The 18,687-nt window shown below is 53.4% G+C and overlaps 4 protein-coding genes across 4 annotated transcripts in view; 2 read left to right on the top strand and 2 right to left on the bottom strand.

Annotated features, from left to right (window-relative positions):
* TESK2 (testis associated actin remodelling kinase 2) overlaps positions 1-1,202 on the top strand; it is a gene marked incomplete at both ends in the record, with an annotated part of 98,320 nt that extends 97,118 nt beyond the window's left edge. Inside the window, one exon of the mRNA XM_080692190.1 lies at positions 475-1,202. Within this exon, the coding sequence (XP_080548316.1) occupies positions 475-1,202 (728 nt within the window). The remainder of the gene's footprint in view (positions 1-474) is intronic.
* Positions 1,203-2,286: 1,084 nt separating this feature from the next.
* On the bottom strand, positions 2,287-6,509 carry TOE1 (target of EGR1, exonuclease; the record flags this gene model as incomplete). The annotated part of the gene is made up of 8 exons (XM_080691402.1): positions 6,455-6,509; positions 4,483-4,622; positions 4,357-4,397; positions 4,118-4,214; positions 3,840-3,998; positions 3,333-3,592; positions 2,989-3,148; positions 2,287-2,907 (listed from the first exon to the last, which is right to left on the bottom strand). Exons 1-8 carry the CDS (start codon positions 6,504-6,506, stop codon positions 2,287-2,289), a joined length of 1,530 nt encoding a protein of 509 aa, XP_080547528.1. The 5' UTR covers positions 6,507-6,509.
* Positions 6,510-10,839: 4,330 nt separating this feature from the next.
* On the top strand, positions 10,840-15,510 carry MUTYH (mutY DNA glycosylase; the record flags this gene model as incomplete). The annotated part of the gene is made up of 15 exons (XM_080691401.1): positions 10,840-10,954; positions 11,483-11,631; positions 11,721-11,760; positions 11,871-11,944; positions 12,076-12,117; positions 12,198-12,269; positions 12,360-12,473; positions 12,562-12,659; positions 12,732-12,876; positions 12,957-13,020; positions 13,408-13,599; positions 13,700-13,842; positions 13,926-14,078; positions 14,281-14,322; positions 15,391-15,510. 15 exons carry the CDS (start codon positions 10,840-10,842, stop codon positions 15,508-15,510), a joined length of 1,563 nt encoding a protein of 520 aa, XP_080547527.1.
* A 1,091-nt stretch (positions 15,511-16,601) lies between these two features.
* HPDL (4-hydroxyphenylpyruvate dioxygenase like) lies at positions 16,602-17,717 on the bottom strand (the record flags this gene model as incomplete). Its single annotated transcript, XM_080692192.1, has 1 exon — positions 16,602-17,717. One exon carries the CDS (start codon positions 17,715-17,717, stop codon positions 16,602-16,604), a length of 1,116 nt encoding a protein of 371 aa, XP_080548318.1.
* Between the last annotated feature and the right edge of the window lie 970 nt (positions 17,718-18,687).

The raw sequence follows: 18,687 nt of genomic DNA, 5'->3' as shown, positions 1-18,687 counted from the left end.
AGACCCTGTTTCCAAATAAGAAATAAAATCAGGCTGGGGGTGTAGCTTAGAGGTAGACTACCTCTGGGTTCAATCCCTAGTACCAAAAAAAAAAAAAAAAAAAAAAAGCCACCCCCCAACCCCTGGGCATAGTAACACACTTGTAAACTTAGGAGGCTAAAATAGGATTGCAAATTTGAGGCCAGCTTCAGTAGACTGTTAAAAAAAAAAAAGAAAGAAAAATGGCTTTTAGTGTAGGTCAGAGGTAAAATGCCCCTGGGTTTGGTCTTTAGTACTCCCTTCCCTTCTCCCCCCCAGAAAACCCTAAACACCCAGAGTTGACTTGGCATATTGCTTCCTTTTCTCTGAGTCTGTTTCCTCATAAAAGGGGACAACAGTGCATACATTGCTTTCCTGAACACCACCACTGTGAAAAAGTGGCTCTTTTATGACCTCTGTATGACCAGTGAAGTAACCAGACTCCCTGTTCTTCAGGACACTTGGAGAAAGTGCCTGGGGGGAAGCGACTGAGCTCACTGGATGACAAGATCCCCCACAAGTCACCGCGACCGAGACGTACAATCTGGCTGTCTCGAAGCCAGTCAGACATCTTCTCTCGCAAACCTCCACGTACAGTGAGTGTCCTGGACCCTTACTACCAGCCACCAAGAGATGGTGTTGCTCGTACCCCCAAAGTCAACCCTTTCAGTGCTCGTCAGGACCTCAAGGGTGGCAAGATCAAACTCTTTGACCTACCCAGCAAGTCGGTCATCTCCCTGGTGTTTGACCTGGATGCACCAGCGCCTGGCACCCTGCCACTGGCTGACTGGCAGGAGCCCCTGGCCCCGCCTGCTCGCCGGTGGCGCTCTTTGCCTGCTTCACCAGACTTCTTACGTCAAGAGGCCTGTCCATTTGTGTGTCGTGAAGAATCACTATCTGATGGGCCCCCTCCACGACTCAGTAGTGTCAAGTACAGAGTAAGAGAAATCCCACCATTCCGGGCACCCGCCCCACCAGCTGCTGCAGCCCCCGAGGCCATGGACTGCTCTAATCCCCAAGAAGAAAACGGTTTTGGGCCCAGGCCCCAGGGGACCAGCTCATGTTGTGGAGCCCTGTGCTCTGAAGAGATGGAGGTAGAGGAAGAAAGGCCAAGAGGCCCGGCTTCAGCCCCCTTCTCTGTAGCAGGCACAGGCCTGCAAACCCAGAGAAAGTTGGATGGATGAGGGAGGATAGTCCCTGTCTCATCTTGGGGATGGACCTTCAGCCAAGGCGATAGGGCCCCCCAGGTGCACAGCCGTGACTCCCCTAGAGCCTACAAGACAGGCAGGCTGTGCCAAGCTAGGCTCAACTTTTAGGCTCACGGTGTCCAATGGCTGCCTGTGAGGGGAGGCGGCGGAGAAGAAGCCTTCCTGGTTAGGGCCAACCACTGATTCTAAGCCTCTGAAATCCAGCAAGGCGTGCCGCCTCCCACGGGCCCCAGTACACTTCCCAAGACAGGACCAGAGAACTCCTAGTTCTAGGCTGAGCTGGCAGGTGACTATTACTCCGGTTCTTCTCCCACACCAGGTCTCTCTTGCCCTTCTTTAGGGCATATAAGCTACTAGATGGAACTTGGAGCTGACCAGGAGTCCACAGAGGCTGAAGACTGGGGTGCTTCTTGCCAGTATGTCTGACACTTGAATAATTGCTGTTTGCACTTACCGCGCGCGGTCAGACCACATCACTACATTTCTATGCAAGGAGAGGGCAAGGTGGTGTGGTGGTCATGGCTCTTAACTAACCTATTCAAAGACCTTTTCCAGTTGATTAATCTATTTTCATATTTATAAAGGAGTCTTAATGTTCCGCCTCATTAAGACTTTCAACCTTGTGGTTGGGAGTGGGGCTGGTTTTGTAGGCCCTAGGGCCTGCCCTATGTATTTGTCAACAAGTGATACACCCATTTGGTTAAATGGTTTATACTTGGACTGATTTCCTTCCCTTCCTGCTATAGCTGGAGCCTTGGGAACAGTCTGTTCTTACAGATCCACAATAAGAAATAACCAAAGAATGAAGTTGGTCAAATATTTTCATAACTTTTCTGTTGATTTTTTTGTTTGGTAAAACTGTCCCAGGATACTTTCAGATTTAAAATAAAGTTGGTGTTGCAGGTGCTGGTCAGCCTTCTTACTTATACCTTTGTTTCTCAGTCTTTGGGGTGAGGGAGAAGGTCCCAGGTGGTGCAGCAGCATCTCTGCCAGCCCCACCCCTGAACTCTCTTCTACTCTCAATTCCTCTACCTGGACCGAGTGCCAGGCAGAAGCTGGGTCAGTTGCTGCCCCAAGCCAGCTTCATCTTCTGGTTGTGGGCTTTGGAGGAACGAGAGAATTGGCTCTTGGCCACCGTGAGGGGAACGGCTTTGCCACTTAGATAGACCTTGTTGTGGCACTCAGGCAGCCAGGGTTCAGAGCTGCAAGGCTGGGGCCCCTGGCTCACTCCGACATAGGCCATCACGTAACCTGTCATGAAGGCATCGAAACCAGCCCGGTGCAGTCCATCCCCAGGCACAGGGTGAGGACCGGCTTGACCCCCTGGCACTTCTGAGGTGGCCAGGTCAGCTGTTTTGCAACTTGTCGTGTTAAGTGCCATCTCCAAGTCATTTTTGTGCCCTTGCTCAGAGCCAAGCTGGTCCTTTGTTTCATCCTCAGACATTTTCTGTTCATTTTCCTCCGTCTTGAGGCTGTCCTCACAGACCTGCTTCCTGGGGGGACTATCCTTAGCTTCCCCAGAAGTCTGTGTCCCAGGAGCACTCAACAGGGCCCTCCTCCGTTTCTCTTTACGCCGCCGCCGCCGCCGCTTGTCTTCCACCACAGCTTCATCAGTGTCGATGATAAGGTCGATATCGTGGGACCGAGGGCACTGTGGTCCCTGGGGGCACCAGCCATAGGCCTAGAGGTAGGAGAAAAACCTAGAAAGGTGTTCCAGGTATTAGAACCCCTCTCTCCTCAGGAAATAGGCGAGTGCTCTCACCGAGAAGCTGTCACAGACGCTGGTGGGGTGAGGACGGTGGGCTGCAGGGCTCATGCAGCAGCGGTAGTCCACATGGGCCCTCATGCTGGGAGGATAGCTGCAGAACTCCAGGGCAAGGTGCGGGCTGCCGGCTGCCCGGCGCTTCCCATTTTCCCGCTCACTGCAATAATGTAAGAACACATTGGTCCACTAGCATATAAACTCCACGAAAACAGGAGTTTTTGTCTACTGAATTCTCAGCACCTAAAACTGCCTGGCACAGGCTAAGTGATCAATCAGTATCTTAGTGAATGCAACAGTGTCGTATACTAGGCCCCACCTCTCGCCCTCAACCATTCTCTCACCATTTCCGGAAGGCATATTCTAAGTAGGAGGCCACAAAGCGGGCATGAAACTCAGCGGCATATTTGGTGTCGTAAATGCCTGCCGGGAACATCTCACACAGGTCAGCAGTGAAGGTTCCCAGGCTCTCAGGGAGGTGTGCATAAAAGTTCTGGTACAGGAACACCAAGTCTATGAGGCCATTATGCAGCACCAGGGGCCGGCGGGCTCGGATTAGCTCCAGGAACAGTGTCCGCACTGACTGGCTCTGGCTCTCGTTACCCTGGTTGGAAGGGACGGGGTCAGTGGGATGGAGTCTACCACAAAGCCTCTTCTGCACAACACATATCCCAGGTTCCCCCACTTGCAAAATTCTCCCTTGTTATTTAATCCACTGCTATCCATCTTGTCATCAATCTCAACTGATCCCCCATACTCACTAACAGTTCTCCCCAGGCATCCAGCCAAGGGCAGAAAGAAATGAAGCCACAAGAGGGGCGGCTCCGAGGCTGGGGAGGCTGAAGGCCTACCTTGTCGTTGCCCTTATGGTATGGGATGCCCTGGGCATACTGCCGGTTGAAGTTGAAACCATGCTGCACCAGGAACTGCACGGACTTTGGCTCTATAATGTACTCCTCCATGCACAGCAGCGTGAGATTAAACACCTGGGCCAGGTAGGAATGTTCACCCTGGAGAGAGGGGGCCTGATACAGCAAGATCTGGAGGGAGAGACCTCTCACATCACGTTCCCTAGGATCACAGCCCTCCTCCCACAGCCACTGATCGGGGATGGCAGTGAGAACCCTACCTTGTCTGGCTGCTGCTTGAAGCAGGCAAGGCCCAGGGAGAGGATAGAACGGGTTCTGGCGGCATGACACACGGCCTTGTAACGTTCCTCGATGCACCTTGGGGTTGGTTTGGGGGTGGCTGTGGGTGAGTTACCTTCATGAAGGACCCAAACCACCCAGGGCTGGGACTCCCGCACACGCTCCGCGGTTAAGGACTGCCCCTTCTGCGGGCTGGGACCCAGAGAAGGCTCATACTTACTGGTTCAGCAAACTCTTCCTGTCTCCAAGCCCACTCAGCTCCTGTGGGTGGGTAAAGAGAGGGTGGCGACTGCACCCCAGCACCAGCCCTGGAAGCCACCCGCCCTCCCTGCTGCCCATCTCTCACGGTGTCCACAGCCACGAAGCTAGCGGTCTTTATAGCCAGCAAGAGGGACGGCCACATCTCCTTGAAGTTATCGCTCTGCACGTCCACCACAGGAACCTGGACTGCTGGCTCCTCGCGTTTTGAGCTGCTGTGGACACCACCTGGGGACAAGAGGTTGATGGGCATTCCCATGCTGGCAAGGTCCTGGGTGAACCCTGCCTCGCTTAGGCCATGGCGCCCGGCGGGCGGGGGGCTTCCCTGGTAGCTTTCCCTTATGCCTTCGTATCACACATGCTCAGTGCACAGGAGGGCCTGGATCTGGGGGAACGAGGCCTGGTTCTCCCAGTGACTTTTTGTGAGACTTTGGGGAATTAACTTCTGCCTCAGAATCACAAACAGTAAAAAGGGAAAGCAGGGCTAGATGACCTTTGAAGTTCCTTCTTCCCTCACCCTGCAGGAATACTTCACAAAGCTTGAACATTTCAGCTCCCTTTAAGATCCCATACTAGCTAGGAGTGGTAACACACTGGTAATCCCAATACTTGGGAGGCTGAGACAGGAGGACTGCAGGTTCAAGGACAGGCCAGCAAGTAGTGAGACTCTCATCAACCCAGCAAGACCCTGTTTCTAAATAAAAAATGAGCCAGCCGTGTTGGCAAATGCTTGTAATCCCAGCATCTGGGAGGCAGAGACTAGAGGATCCTGGTTTGCAGACACCCTTAGCTATTTAGCAAGACCCTTCACAACTCAGTGAGGACCTGTTTCCAAAAAAAAAAAAAACAAAAAAAACAACTAACTAAATAAATAAATACGGCTAGAGGTGTAGCTCAGAGGTAGGATGTTCCTGGGTTCCATCCTCAATATCACAGAAAAAAGCAGTAAAAAAAAATTAAAATTAAAAAAAAAGCAGAAAAAAGAGCTGGGCGTGGTGGTTCACACTTGCAATAATTGGGAGGATGAAATGAGAGGGTTTACAGCCAGCCTCAGCTACTTAGGCCCTCTGCAACTTAGTGAGACATTGTTTCAAAAGAATAAAAAAATAGAGTTGGAGGTATGGCTTGATCCCCAGTACTGCAAAATAAATAAAAATAAAGTACGGCTGAGGGTGTAGCTAAGAGGTAGAATGCCCCTGGGCTCAGTCCCCATTGCCCCCCCCCCACAAACACACACACATTTCATAGTAGCCAGTGGTGGTGGCAGGGCACACCTGTAATCCTAGCACTTGGGAAGCTGAGACAGGAAGAATACAAGTTTGAAGCCAGTCTCAGCAATCTAGCAAGACCCTACTTCCAAATAAAAAACAAAAATAGGTCTGGGGAATGTAGTTCAGAGGCAGAATGCCCCTGGATTCGATCCCTAGCATCACATACACAAAACTATACTATTCTCATGGTGCCCTAACAGCCTCAAGCAACAGTTCCCACTATGCCCCAGAACCTGGTAAATAATACTTAACACGAGAATCCCCAATACTTTCTACTTCCTTTGAACCACATCGCTCAATCTGCCTCACCATTCAAATCACAACTAAGTTATGTGCTCCGGCCAGTACTTGGGAGGCTGAAACGGGTGAAGAGGACCACAAGTTGGGAGGCCAGCCTTGGCAACTTAGACTCTGTTTCAAATAAAATAATAAACAGGGTTGGGATAGAAAGCCTCTATGTGTTCAGTCTCCAGCAACACACACAGCCCCTGTGTGTGTTCGATTTCCAGCAAAACACACACACACACACACACACACACACACACACACACACACACACACACATCCGCGTTGCGAGCTCCATCCAGACCACATCTCCCAAATTGCCCCCATCATCCCTGACTGTGCTCCCCACACTCCGGGCTGTGCAGCCAGCGCGGTGCACGCCGGGACGTGTAGTCCCCCTTGTTCGGGCGGAAGGAGCTGGGCCTCTAAAGCTTGAGGTCGGCCTCCAGGCCTTCCTGCCCCCGGAGCACAGAGGCTTTGGGGCGCCCCTGCGAAGCTGCTCACCGTCGGAGGCCGCTGGAGCAGAAGCTGCGCCGTCGTCACTGCCGGCAGCCATGACGCCGCGGCCTCTGGCCAGAGTCGTCTGCGGGCCCCGGCTTCCGCTCAGTCTCCGGCGCGGCGGGCGGCCGGCTCGGGGCGGGCTCCGGCTCGGAGTGGCTGTTAGGTCGGACTTCCGTTCAGCCCTCAGGGCGAGGAAGGGGCTGAGCCCATTGGCTGGTGCGCGGGCCCGCCGCCCGGATTGGCCGGAGCCACGCCCCCTGGAGTGCGGCGCGGGACTCAGCGCGGGAGGTAATTCTTTCCACGCGCGGTGGCGGGAATGTGGGACGTCTGCATGGAGTGTGCTCTCTTCCTCCACAGAGCCGGGAGATAGGGTGGGGAGTGTATGCGGCCGGGGCGGGCTTCGCAGAGGGGAGGCGCTGCAGAGTGAGCTTAAAGCAAGCCTAGGAATTAGGCGCAGAGTGAAGTGTATGTGGCGGAGGGATGGCGATGGGGGTGGGGAACAGAGGTGTTTTGGACATGATCAAATTCCCGGAGAGGCCGGGCGTGGTGGCGCACGCTTGTAATCCCTGCGTTTAGGAGGCTGAGACGGGAGGATCGCACAAAGTTCGAAGCCAGCCTCAGCTACTTAGTGAGGCTCTCAGCAACTTAGTGAGACCCTGTTTCCAAATAAAATATTAAAAAATAGGTCTGGGAGTATAGCCCGGAGGTAGAAAGCCTCTGGGTTCCACCCCCAGTACCACAAAAAAAAAAAAAAAAAAAAAATTCCCAGGGAAGATGGAGAGTTAAGTGTGATCCAGGAAGAGAAAGGCGGAGAGCATTCCACTGGACCAGTCTGCAGAGGATGCTTTTGAGATAGATAATCCAAGCAAGTGATAAGGGCTTCGATAATGGGATTGACAAGTTGAAAAGCATAACTGCCCCAGAGGGTGTTTGAGTTTACTCCTGTCCCTTCCGGCAGCTCCAATTTCCATTCCCTCAGCCCAGCTTCCCTTTTCCCTTGTTCATTCACTGTCTCTAGGGCATCTTCAGCGTTTCCCTCTCTACAGTCTTTCTCATCATTATTCAGAATTGCTTGTACATATCCCCTTCTGAAAAAGGAACACTTCATTCCCATTAATTAATTTATCAATCATTTATTGTGTATAGTTTACCTGGTGCTGTCTTTGGGGTCATAACAGCAAAACAGACCACTCCTTGTCCTCATGGAGTTTTTTTGGTGTTTTATTTTACTGTCAAGTAAGGCAAGCAGAAAGTAATGGAATGAATCATAAATGAATGTGAAATTAAAATTAAAAGCTACAATGGAAAAGTACCTGAAAGTAGGCCTGGGGAACATGACTTGAACTTTTTTCTTTTTCTTTTTCTTTTTTTTTTTTTGTTGGTCTAGGGATGGAACCCAGTGGCATTCGGCCTCCGAGCTACAGCCCCTGCCCTATTTTTTATTCTTTATTTTGAAACCGCCTCTCACTGAGTTGCAGAGGGCCTCACTAAGTAGCTGAGGCTGTCCACAAACTGCAACCCTCCTGTCTTAGCCTCCCGAATGCTGGGATTACAAACGTGTGCCACCACGCCCAGTTTATGACTTGGACATTTAAACCACGATCTGAAATGACTGAATGTTAGGAAAAGCCTAGAAAAGCTCTGTCTAAGCAGAGGAAATGGACTGTATGAGGCCTCCTCAGAGTTGGGGATTAAAACGGACTGAGTCAACCCCAGGGTTGGGGATTGAATCAACTAAATGTGATTAGACATTATCTGAGAGAGAACAAAGCAAGGAGGGCCTCAGTACATGGACCTTTAGGTATTCTGTATTAAGAGGATTGACTCTTGGCCTGGCTGGTGACACAGGACTATAATCCCAGTACTTGGAGTTGGGCGTGGTGGCTCAGGTTTGTAATCCCTGTGGTTGGGAGGTCGAGACAGGAGGATCGCACAGGTTCGAAGCCAGTCTCAGCTACTTAGTGAGGCTCTCAGCAACTTAGTGAGACCCTGTCTCCAAATAAAATATAAAATAGGTCTGGGAGGATAGCCCAGAGGTAGAAAGCCTCTGGATTCCACCCCCCAGTACCACCACCACCAAAAAAAATCCCAGTACTTGAGAAGCTGGGACAGGAGGATCATAGGTCTAAGACCAGCCTCAGCAACTTAGATTCTCAGCAACCTAACAAGACCTTGTTTCACAACAAAAATTAAAATAGGGGTGCCAATCATACTGGCGCAGGCTTGAAATCCCAGCATTTGGGAGTCTGAGACAGGAGGATCGCAGTTTGCTGCCAGCCTCAGCTACTTAGACCCTTGCAACTCAGTGAGACCCTGTTTCAAAATAAAGAGTTAAGCCAGGCCTGGTGGTGCATGCTTGTAGCCCCCGCGCCAGCCTCGCTGGCTTAAGAGACCCTGTTTCAAAATAAAAAAATATAAAATAGGTCTGGGAGTATAGCCCGGAGGTAGAAGGGTTCCATCACCAGTACCACCAATAACTAACTAAATAAATAAATAACCAAATAACTAACTAACTAACTAAATAAATAAATAAAAATAGGGCTGGGGTGTAGCTCAGAGCCATCCCCAGTACCACACAACACACACACACACACACACACACACACACACACACATTTTTTCAAAAAGAGGTGGGGTCATAGTTTGGAGGTAGAATGTCTCCGGTTTCAATCCCCAGGACCCCCTCACCAAAAGAAAAAAAAAAAAGAAAGAAAGGAGAAGAAAAGATTACTTTGTTCTTGTAGAGTGAATTATGGAAGTACCTGAGTTTGGTATAGGAAGTTTGGTTCTGAACAGGAGTAGAATGGGTCTCAGTTGCGAGATTGGAGGAGCAGGACCCTATGGAAAAGTAGGGACCTTTCTTCTACATAAAGGAGGAAAGAATGAGAACAGTTCAAATAGAAGGAAGTTTGTACATTTGCTTTTTTCTCCTAAAGAGGAAGCAAGCTGTTTTGATGAAAATGAGGTGGTGAAGTCAAAGCTCGGGGGGTGGGGGAGGATTTGAAATAGAAGCTTAATAAGGATTATAACATAGCAGAGAGTAAGAGCGCACACTTGGTTTGAAAGATGGAGTTGTTTAATCTCTGCAAGTCTCCACTTCTTTGTAGCTAAAATGGAGGTAATAGTAGTACCTGCTTCCTGGAGCCGTCAGGAAGTTGAGTGAGATCCGGTAAAGAACTTCGTGGGGTCTGACCCACAGTAAGCACTCAGTGTTAGCTACTTTTTGCTAGTAGAGAAGAGGGAGCCAGAACCAACAGCAGTGAAAATCAACCAGATGGATTTTCTTATCACTAATGGCCAGCCAGTTACGATTCACTAGATGAGGACAAGATCAGGAATAAAAAGTAGCTTCTCTATTCCTCCACTGATTTGCCGTATGCTGTAGGCAAATCTTTTCCCTCTCTGATCCTTGGTTTCTCCTTTTTTCTTTCTTTCATTCTTCCTTTCTTCCTTCCTTTCTTTTGTTGTACTGGAGATTGAACCTAGGGCATTCTACCTCTGAGCTACACCCTCAGCCCTATTTTTTATCCTTTACTTTGAAACAGGGTTTCACTAAGTTGCTGAGAGCCTTACTAAGTAGCTGAGACTGGCCAAGAACCTGCGATCCTCCTGTTTCAGCCTCTCAAGTACTAGGATTATAAGCGTGTGCCACCACGCCCAGCTTGGCGGTGGTGGCTCCTCCTCCTCCTCCTCCTCCTCCTCCTCCTCCTCCTTCTTCTTTTTTAGGTACTGGAGATGGAATCCAGGGGCGTTCTATCCCTAAGCTATACCCCAGCCCTACTTTTTTATTTTTTTGAAACAGGGTCTCACTGAGTTGCAAAGGGCCTCACTAAGTAGCTGAGGCTGTCCACAAATTGCGATCTTCCTGTCCCAGCCTCCCAAATGGGATTACAAGCATGCGCCATCACACCCGGCTTGATTTCTCCTTCCTATAAAAAAAGATTTGGACTAGATGACTATTGGATTCTGTTTTAGTCCTAGCCATGCTACATCTCTAAGCAGAGAAACCTCCCACCTACTGCTCTGCTCCCAGATGCTTCAAAACAGTCCCTTTGTATCCATCCATCATGGTAGACATCAGGGATCCATACATGTTTCCAACAGGAGGCTTTGGTCCTTGGCTCGTCCCAGCTCCAGCGTCTTGTTGTTTACACGTCTCCCGGGCTGTACTCATGCTGCACCCTCTGAGGCTGTTGCTCAGCTATATGATCACACCTCAGGGCCAGGCCAGCCAAGGGCAAACCCATAGGCTTCTTGAGAATGTTTAAGAAAGGCTAGATGCTCTTCTATGAGTGGGACTGGAGAAGAGATAACTGTATCTCCTGCAGGGCTCCCTCATTCACAGTGAGGTTCAGCATCATTGTGACTACTCTGGCTTCCAGGCCATCATGAGGAAGCCACGAGCAGCTGTGGGACGAGGTCGCAGGAAGCAGGCAACCAGTCAGGAGGGAAGGAAGAAGCATGCCCTCAACAGCATATCTTCAAAGTCTTCAGCCTGCAGTGGTGAGGTGCTCCTCCCTGGTGGAGACTCGGGGGGCTCTGTTCCTTGTCTGTGCAAGGATTGGGCTGGGAAGGGAGCCTGGTATGTATCAAGGCATTAAGGCAATAATTAGGGATGTAATTTTGACCTTGTAGCTGTGTGGCTTTGGGACAATTGCTCTGATTGGCTTTTTGTGCCAGTAATGTGAAACAGTAGCCTGCACATTTTTTTCCTCATGGAGGCTTTCCTGGAATCAGATGAGTTTTTGATCCTGAAAGTGTTTTGTAAATAGAAAAGCCCTGCTCAGGTACATATTATGTCTGGCTAAATCTGTTGTTTTCATTATGGCCCAGAGACAACAGAGCCAGAAGTACCACCCTGAGAAAATTAAGGCCAAAGATCGGGCCAAGAAGCTGGTCTGCCTTCAGTGCCAAAGCTTAAGCAAGGGTTTGGGGTAGGGGAAGCCCTCGGTGGGAGCACATTGCCACAGGCTGCCATATCCTAGAACCTTGGTGCAGGGAGGCTCCCTAAGTGTCCTGGGGGTCCTGCAGGCCTGGCCAGACAGCAGGAAGAGGCGGGGACACAGGCCTCCCTCTCCCAGTACCATCTATTCAGAGATGCAGCTGAAGTCACAGCCTTCCGGAGGAGCCTGCTGAGCTGGTATGACAGAGAGAAGCGGGACTTGCCCTGGAGGAGACGGGTAAGCAAGTGAGGGACAGGGATGGCGGGGCAGGAGGCTGGTACCCAGCCCCTTCCACACTGACTCCCCACCTGTGGTTGTGTTGACAGGCAGAGGAGGAGATGGACATGGATCGGCGGGCGTATGCTGGTGAGTACCTCTGAGGGCAGGCTTCTTTGCCTGGACGTGCTGAGGCCTGGGGCTGGGGGCCGGGGCCAGGGCGGGTTAGCAGTGCTCTCATCCCGGCCCCTCTCCCCCAGTGTGGGTGTCAGAGGTTATGCTGCAGCAGACCCAGGTTGCCACGGTGATCAACTACTATACCCGCTGGATGCAGGTGACGCCAGTAGAGGGAGGGCAGGGTTGGGCCACTCGCTGAATAAGAGCGCGTGCTTTGGGATGGGTGTAGAGCAGGCTTCCTCTGCCACCCTTGACATCATTTTTTTCTTGCCTGCCTTGGGGCTGTAGAAATGGCCAACACTGCAGGATCTGGCCAGTGCTTCCCTGGAGGTGAGAGCTACCCTTGGGTAGGGGGAGTGGGAACAACTGAGGGACTGACCACTGATCTCTGACCTGTGGCCCCACCCTAGGAGGTGAACCAGCTCTGGGCTGGCCTGGGCTATTACTCTAGAGGCCGGCGTCTGCAAGAGGGAGCTCGGAAGGTAAAGGGTGGTAGAGGTGGTGGGGAAGCAGGGGTAGGAGCCCAAGGGCCCCAGGAATCTCATGATCCTGAGTCTTCCCACCCTGATCAGGTGGTAGAGGAGCTGGGGGGCCACATGCCATGTACAGCGGAGACCCTGCAGCAGCTCCTGCCTGGTGTGGGGCGGTATACCGCTGGGGCCATTGCTTCCATTGCCTTTGGCCAGGTGAGCCCATAGCCCACCCACACTTAGTGTGTGCCACCCACCTTCCTCCCAGCCCCGCTGATGCCTGGCCTTCTCTGTCCTGTGTCAGGCAGCTGGTGTGGTGGATGGGAATGTGGTCCGGGTGCTGTGCCGCGTCCGAGCCATCGGTGCCGATCCCAGCAGCACCCCTGTCTCTCAGCAACTCTGGTAGGATATTGGAGTGTCGGGAGAGGTTTCTTCAAAGGGTCTCTGCTTCCCAGCCGTGTTCCCTTCTTGCAGGAGCCTTGCCCAGCAGTTGGTGGACCCCGCCCGGCCAGGGGACTTCAATCAAGCAGCCATGGAGCTGGGGGCGACAGTGTGCACCCCACAGCGCCCTCTTTGTGGCCACTGCCCCGTGCAGAGCCTGTGCCGGGCACGTCAGAGGGTGAGCCTATTGGGAAGGTACAGCCAGGAGTCCTAGGGTGTGACCCTTGTTTGCACCATGACACCTACCCTGTCTCTCAGGTGGTACAGGAGCAGTTCTCTACCTCAGGGAGTCCACCGGGCATGCCTGACGTGGAGGAGTGCGGTGAGTGCCCACCAGCCCCAGCCGCTCCTGGTCCTGTTGGGGAGCTGCTCATAGACTCCTCATTCTAGTGCTTCTCGTAATCTCAGTAAGGTCCTGCAGATCTGGGCCAAGCCTGCTCTCTGGACTTGGCACCAAAGCCCTCCTGTTTTTTTTTTTTTTTGGTGGTACTGGGGTTCCTGGAAGCCCTTCTACCTCGGGGCTACACTCCCAGACCTATTTTTACATTTTCATTTTGGAAACAGGGTCTCCTAAGCCAGCGCACGGCTGGCTTCGAACCTGCGCGATCCTCCTGTCTCCGCCTCCCAAGCGCGGGGATTACAAGCGTGCGCCACCACGCCCGGCCAAAGCCCTCCTGTTCTAAGTGGAGCTTGGGGATCTCGTCCCCAGCTCCCAACACTGGACAGTGCCAGCTGTGCCTACCTCCCACAGAACCCTGGGACCACACCCTGGGAGTGGCCAACTTTCCCAGAAAGGCCAGCCGCAGGCCCCCTAGGGAGGAGTACTCTGCCACCTGTGTTCTTGAGCAGCCCGGAGCACATGGGGGTGCCCGCATTCTACTTGTGCAAAGGCCCAACTCAGGTACCTGGGTGCTGGGGGTGAAGGGCAGCGGCATGAGCAGCAGGGAGGACAGTGGAGTCGCACCCGCGGCCTCACGGAGCCTGGCCACTTTCCCACTCAGGACTGCTGGCGGGACTCTGGGAGTTCCCATCCGTGACCGTGACCTCGGGGCAGGAGCAGCAGCAGCAGGAGGAGACGCTGCTGCAGGAACTGCAGAGTTGGGCCGGGGCCCTCCCCACCACAGGCCTCAAGCACCTGGGGGAGGTAAGTGAGCCTGGTGGGGCCAGGAATGACACAGTTTGTAGCCGTGTCTACAGGCCGCTTTCAGCTCCTTGGTCTCCTCCCAGGTGGTCCACATCTTCTCTCACATCAAGCTGACATATCGAGTATATGGTCTGGCCCTGGAAGGGCAGGCCCCGGCGACCAGCACGGCCCCTGGCGCTCGCTGGCTGACCCGGGAGGAGTTTCACACCGCAGCTGTCTCTACCGCCATGAAAAAGGCACTACTTTTGTCTTCAGTGTCCTTTTTTGTGTGTGTGTGTTTCTTACATGTTCTAGATAAACTTATTGCTGTGTAAACAGAAAGAGGGAGGGGCATATTTTAAACAAAAGAACCCAGGCATAAAGTCAAGGACAGAACAAAGTGAGTTGGCTTACTTGGAGAAGGTGCCAGCTCTGTTCCTTACCCCTGTTCTTGGCTAGGTGTTCCGCATGTATGAGGACCAGCAGCCAGGAAGCTGCAAGGTGAGTCTCACCCTCACTCAGCCGTCTCTCTCCAGACTCAAAATCATGGATTTTAGTCATCTACTGATAGATGTAATGGACAATGTGGGTATAGATTGTCCATTACAGGCTTCTTGGGGCCAAAGGAATAATTCTTTTGTGTATGTGTATGGGGTACTATAGATTGAGCCCAGAGGTGTTCTACCTCTGAGCTACACCCCCTAGCCCTTCTTTCTTTCCTTTTTCTTTTTTGCAGTACCCAGGATTGAATCCAGGGGCATTCTATTTCTGAGCTACACCCCCAGCCCTATTTTTTATTCTTTATTTTGAAACAGGGTCTCACTGAATTACAAGGGCCTAAGCAGCAGTGGCTGTCTGCAAACCGTACTCCTCCTGTCTCAGCCTCCCAAATGCTGAGATTACAAGTGTGCGCCACCATGCCCAGCTTTCCCCAAACCTGTGATCCTTCTGTCTCAGCCTCTAAATACTAGAATTACAGGCATGCGTCATCACACTCAGCCAGAGATAGTTTTTGGTCTGGGGACCTCACATTGTGGGGCACAAGGTAGGGGGACAAGAGCAGAGAGTCACAAGGGCAACAGAGTGTCACCGGCGTGTGAACTGTTTGTTTTGTTGGATATGAAGCGGGGGAGCCTTCACTTCTATCTGGGAGGCAAAGATTAGGAAAGGTTGCTCATTTGGGTCCTGGAAATGAGTTGTTTTCTCCAGGTTTGGAGGGGAATCAACAAAGCATGTTCTTTCCAATCCAGGAAGAGTGTGAGCAAAGGAGGGAGGCAGGGCAGTCTGCAGTGCTCAGGGAGCTGTGAGTGGTTGGTTTGGCTGGAGAGGTCAGCCAGGGCATGGAAACGAGGCTGCTGAAGCATTTTAGGTGGAGAGAGTCAGTTTTGCATCTTAGGAAGATGCCCTGGGCTGCCTCTGGAGAGCCGATGGAAGGCGCAGATACTGGGAGGTGGTGGAAAGTGCTGCAGCATCCAGACTAGAACGGAGCTTGATCCATAAAGAGGAAGGAAAGAGGTGAAAGGTGTCTCCGGTGCCCCTCCTCAGCCCCTCCCTCTTCCTTCTGTACAGAGTTCCAAAAGGTCCCATGCGTCCACTCTGTCCAGCCGGAAAAAGCAGAGCCGTGGCCAGCAAGTCCTGGAGAGTTTCTTTCAGCCTCAAATCCCCACTGATAGCAGTGCAGCCCAGTGATGCCTCTGGAAGCCCCTACCCCTGAGAGTCCTGATTTTTAATAAAGTGCTTATTTTTGTAGTCCTTTTGGAGAGCTTTCCACCCTTTCCCTAGCTCCTTCATTCATCCCTGAGGGGCCCAGAAAGTAGTGGGTGCTGACTTCAGCGGGCTGAGTCCCTACACAGCCCTAGGCAGATGGAGGAGGGGGTGTTCTGTCCAGAATGCTCTGTTCTCTTTCTTGCCTCAGGAGGAAGCGTGAAGGCAGCTGCAGGGAGCACCTGCCAGTGGTGACACCCAACACCCTCATCCTGGGTCTCAGGTCCCCTCTGATTGGAGCAGGTGGTCGGACGTAATCCTCACCCATCCTGTCCCTACCTGCAGTCACTGCTCCTTAGGGAAAGGGAAAGCACAGGAAGATTTGTCTTAAATTACTAAGTCATTTATCTAGGGATACATTTAATATGTAGTAAAATTATACAGAAAAGCAGAGTGTTAACAATCACAAAACTGGGGGAAGAGGGAAATGTGTTCAGAGAGGAACACAAAGGGATGGGAATGTAGCTCAGTGGAGGGTGCTTGCCTACCAAGCAAGGCCCTGGGTCCAATCTCAGGCTCACAAGAAATAAAGTGCCCATTAGCCCCACTACATTAAAGAGGAACACAAAGGCTTTATAAAAGCACTGGCTACGTTCTGTAGCCTGATGTAATTCTTTTAATGTTCTTTTTATCTTGCATATGTATTAGACATTAAACAGTGAGCATTGATTTATAGTTTAAAAATAAAATACTGGCTAGTGATGGTGCTGCACACTTTTATCCAGGACTTGGGAGCCTGAGCAGCAGGATCACAGGTTTGAAGCCAGCCTCACCAACTTTGCCAGACCCTGTTTCCTAATTTAAAAAAAAAAAAAAATATGTACCGGGGAGTGTAGCTCAGAGGTAGAATGTCCCTGGATCCAATTCCCAGCACCACACACAGAGCCCAGGAAGCTGGAGGCAGATGCTATACGCTGGAGGCTGACGCCTGAGCTGACTAGCTGGGCCTCAGGTGGGTATGTCTCTCAGTCCCAGCAGGCCAGGCACAGGCCACTTCACCCGGCTCCCCCAGGTCCTCAGGCTTCCCGGGCCCTGGCTCCTTCCTCTTGCACGGACTGCCACAGTGCTCGGATGTTGTCCTGGCCAAAGCCTGTGGCCCCCCGCCTCTGAATTAGTTCCAGGAAGAAGGTATCCTCCGCAAAGAGGGACTTGGTGAAGACCTGAAGCAGAAACTTGCCTTTGTCGCCATCTAGCAGGATTCCCCGCCGAGACAGAAGCCTCGGCTCGAGCCCCGCGGCTAGGATCTGCTCCTCTTTGCCCGGCTGCTGGTAGTACGCCTCCGGAGGTGTCAGGAGCCGGCCTCCGGCCACCGCCATCCTCTCGCTGGCCTCCACGATGTTCGGTGTGTACAGTCCTATGTGCTGCAGGCCCGGCCCCCGGTGCCGGGTCAGGAACTGCTCCACTTGGTCCTGTCCGCCGGTGGTTCCCGGCAAGGACTCGGCCAGCACCAGGGTGGGGACGGCGCTGCCCGGCGGGGTCTGCAGGGCGGTGAGCCGCAGCCCCCCGCGCCCCGACGCCGCTGTTATCTCGAGGCCCAGCTCGGGATCCTCACCCGGGCTCAGCGGCAAGTGGTGAAAACCCAGGCAGTCCTGAAACCAGCGCCGCAGCGCGGGCGAGCTGCCGGGGGCGCAGGCCAAGGTCACGTGGTCCACGTGGCTGACCCAGCCGGGGCCGGGCGCTGACGGCACGGCGCGGAAGCCGGGCAGGAAGGGCCCGCCGTAGCCCGCGCGCTCCAGCAGCGTGAGGCTGAGGTTGCCGGCGGGCGAGCGCACCACGGCGTAGGTGGCGGCGCCCAGCGCGTCGCGCACGCGGACGGGCGGCACCGGCACGCGGCAGCCCCGCGCCGCCAGCGCCCGGGCCGCGGCGCCCGCGCTGTCCACGTCCAGGCACAGGTTGGTGGCGCTGGGCACCGCGTGGCGCGGGTCCAGCCCGTACAGCGGCTCGGCCGGCCCCGCGCCCTCGTTCACCAGGAAGACGGCGTCGCCGCTGCGCAGGGCCAGCTGCCGCCAGCCGCCCGCCGCGCGCGCCGCCACCGGCCGGAAGCCGAAGACGCGCTGCAGGTCCCGGGCGAGCGGCTGCCCGGCCGGCACGTGGAAGGCGACGTGGCACAGGCGCCGGGCGGGCGCGGCCATGCGCCCGCGGGCCTCGGGGCGGCTGTCGGAGCCGCGGGCCCGAGCTCGTCCGCCCGCGCCGGGCAGGGCTCACGCGCCGAGCTTTCGGGGACACGGCCTCGCAGCGCCACCGCGGCCCCGCCCCGAGGGCGAGGGGAGGAGCCCCGCCCCCGAGCGCGACGCCACGCCCCCGAGCGCGACGCCACGCCCCCGACGCCCCGCCCCCGCTGCGGGCTCCCGCCGCCGCCCGCGGGCTCGCACCAGGCTCCAGCCTCCCTTCCCCGGCCAGGGGTCACGATGCGCTCTCACTCCGTGCCAGGCGCTGGTCTTGCACTTCTTTCCGACACATTAGAGCCAGGGGCTCAGCCCGGGTTGGGGGAGGAACCCGAATTCTTCCTCCGCAAGCACAGAATTTCTTAGTTTCTCCTCCCTCCATCTCCCTCTTCCTCCCTCCCTTCCTTGTTTCTCGGTCAGTACTGGGAATTGAATCCACAGGCGTTCTCTGAGCTACAACCCCAGCCCTTCTTTTTTTAAAAATTTTTTTTGTTTTAAAATAGGGTCTCCTAAACCCGGCGTGGTGGCTCACGTTTGTAATCCCAGCATTCGGGAGGCTGAGACCGAAGGATCATGCGGACAGCCTCAGCTACTTAGTGAGGCCCTCTGCAACTTAGTGAGACCCTGTTTCAAAATAAAGAATAAAAAAATAGGGCTGAGGGTGTAGCTCCAAGGTCAAATGCCCCTGGGTTCCATTCCCAAACCCGCAAAAAAAAACAACAAAAAAAACAGGGTATTCCTTAGGTTGCTTAGTTGCTGAAACCGGTCTTAAACCTTAAACTTTAAATCCTCCTGTCTCCGCCTCCCAATACTGGAATTAAAGGTGAGTGCACCACGACTGGCTCATATTTTTTCTTAAAAATTCAGGAGTTTGCCTTTAAGACCTAATACGTCTTTACGTACCTTATTTATTTTGCGGTACTTGAGCTACACCTCC

This window comes from Muscardinus avellanarius (assembly GCF_963383645.1).
Source record: "Muscardinus avellanarius genome assembly, chromosome: 3".
NCBI lineage: Eukaryota > Metazoa > Chordata > Mammalia > Rodentia > Gliridae > Muscardinus > Muscardinus avellanarius.
This window is presented reverse-complemented; position numbering and strand designations above follow the sequence as displayed.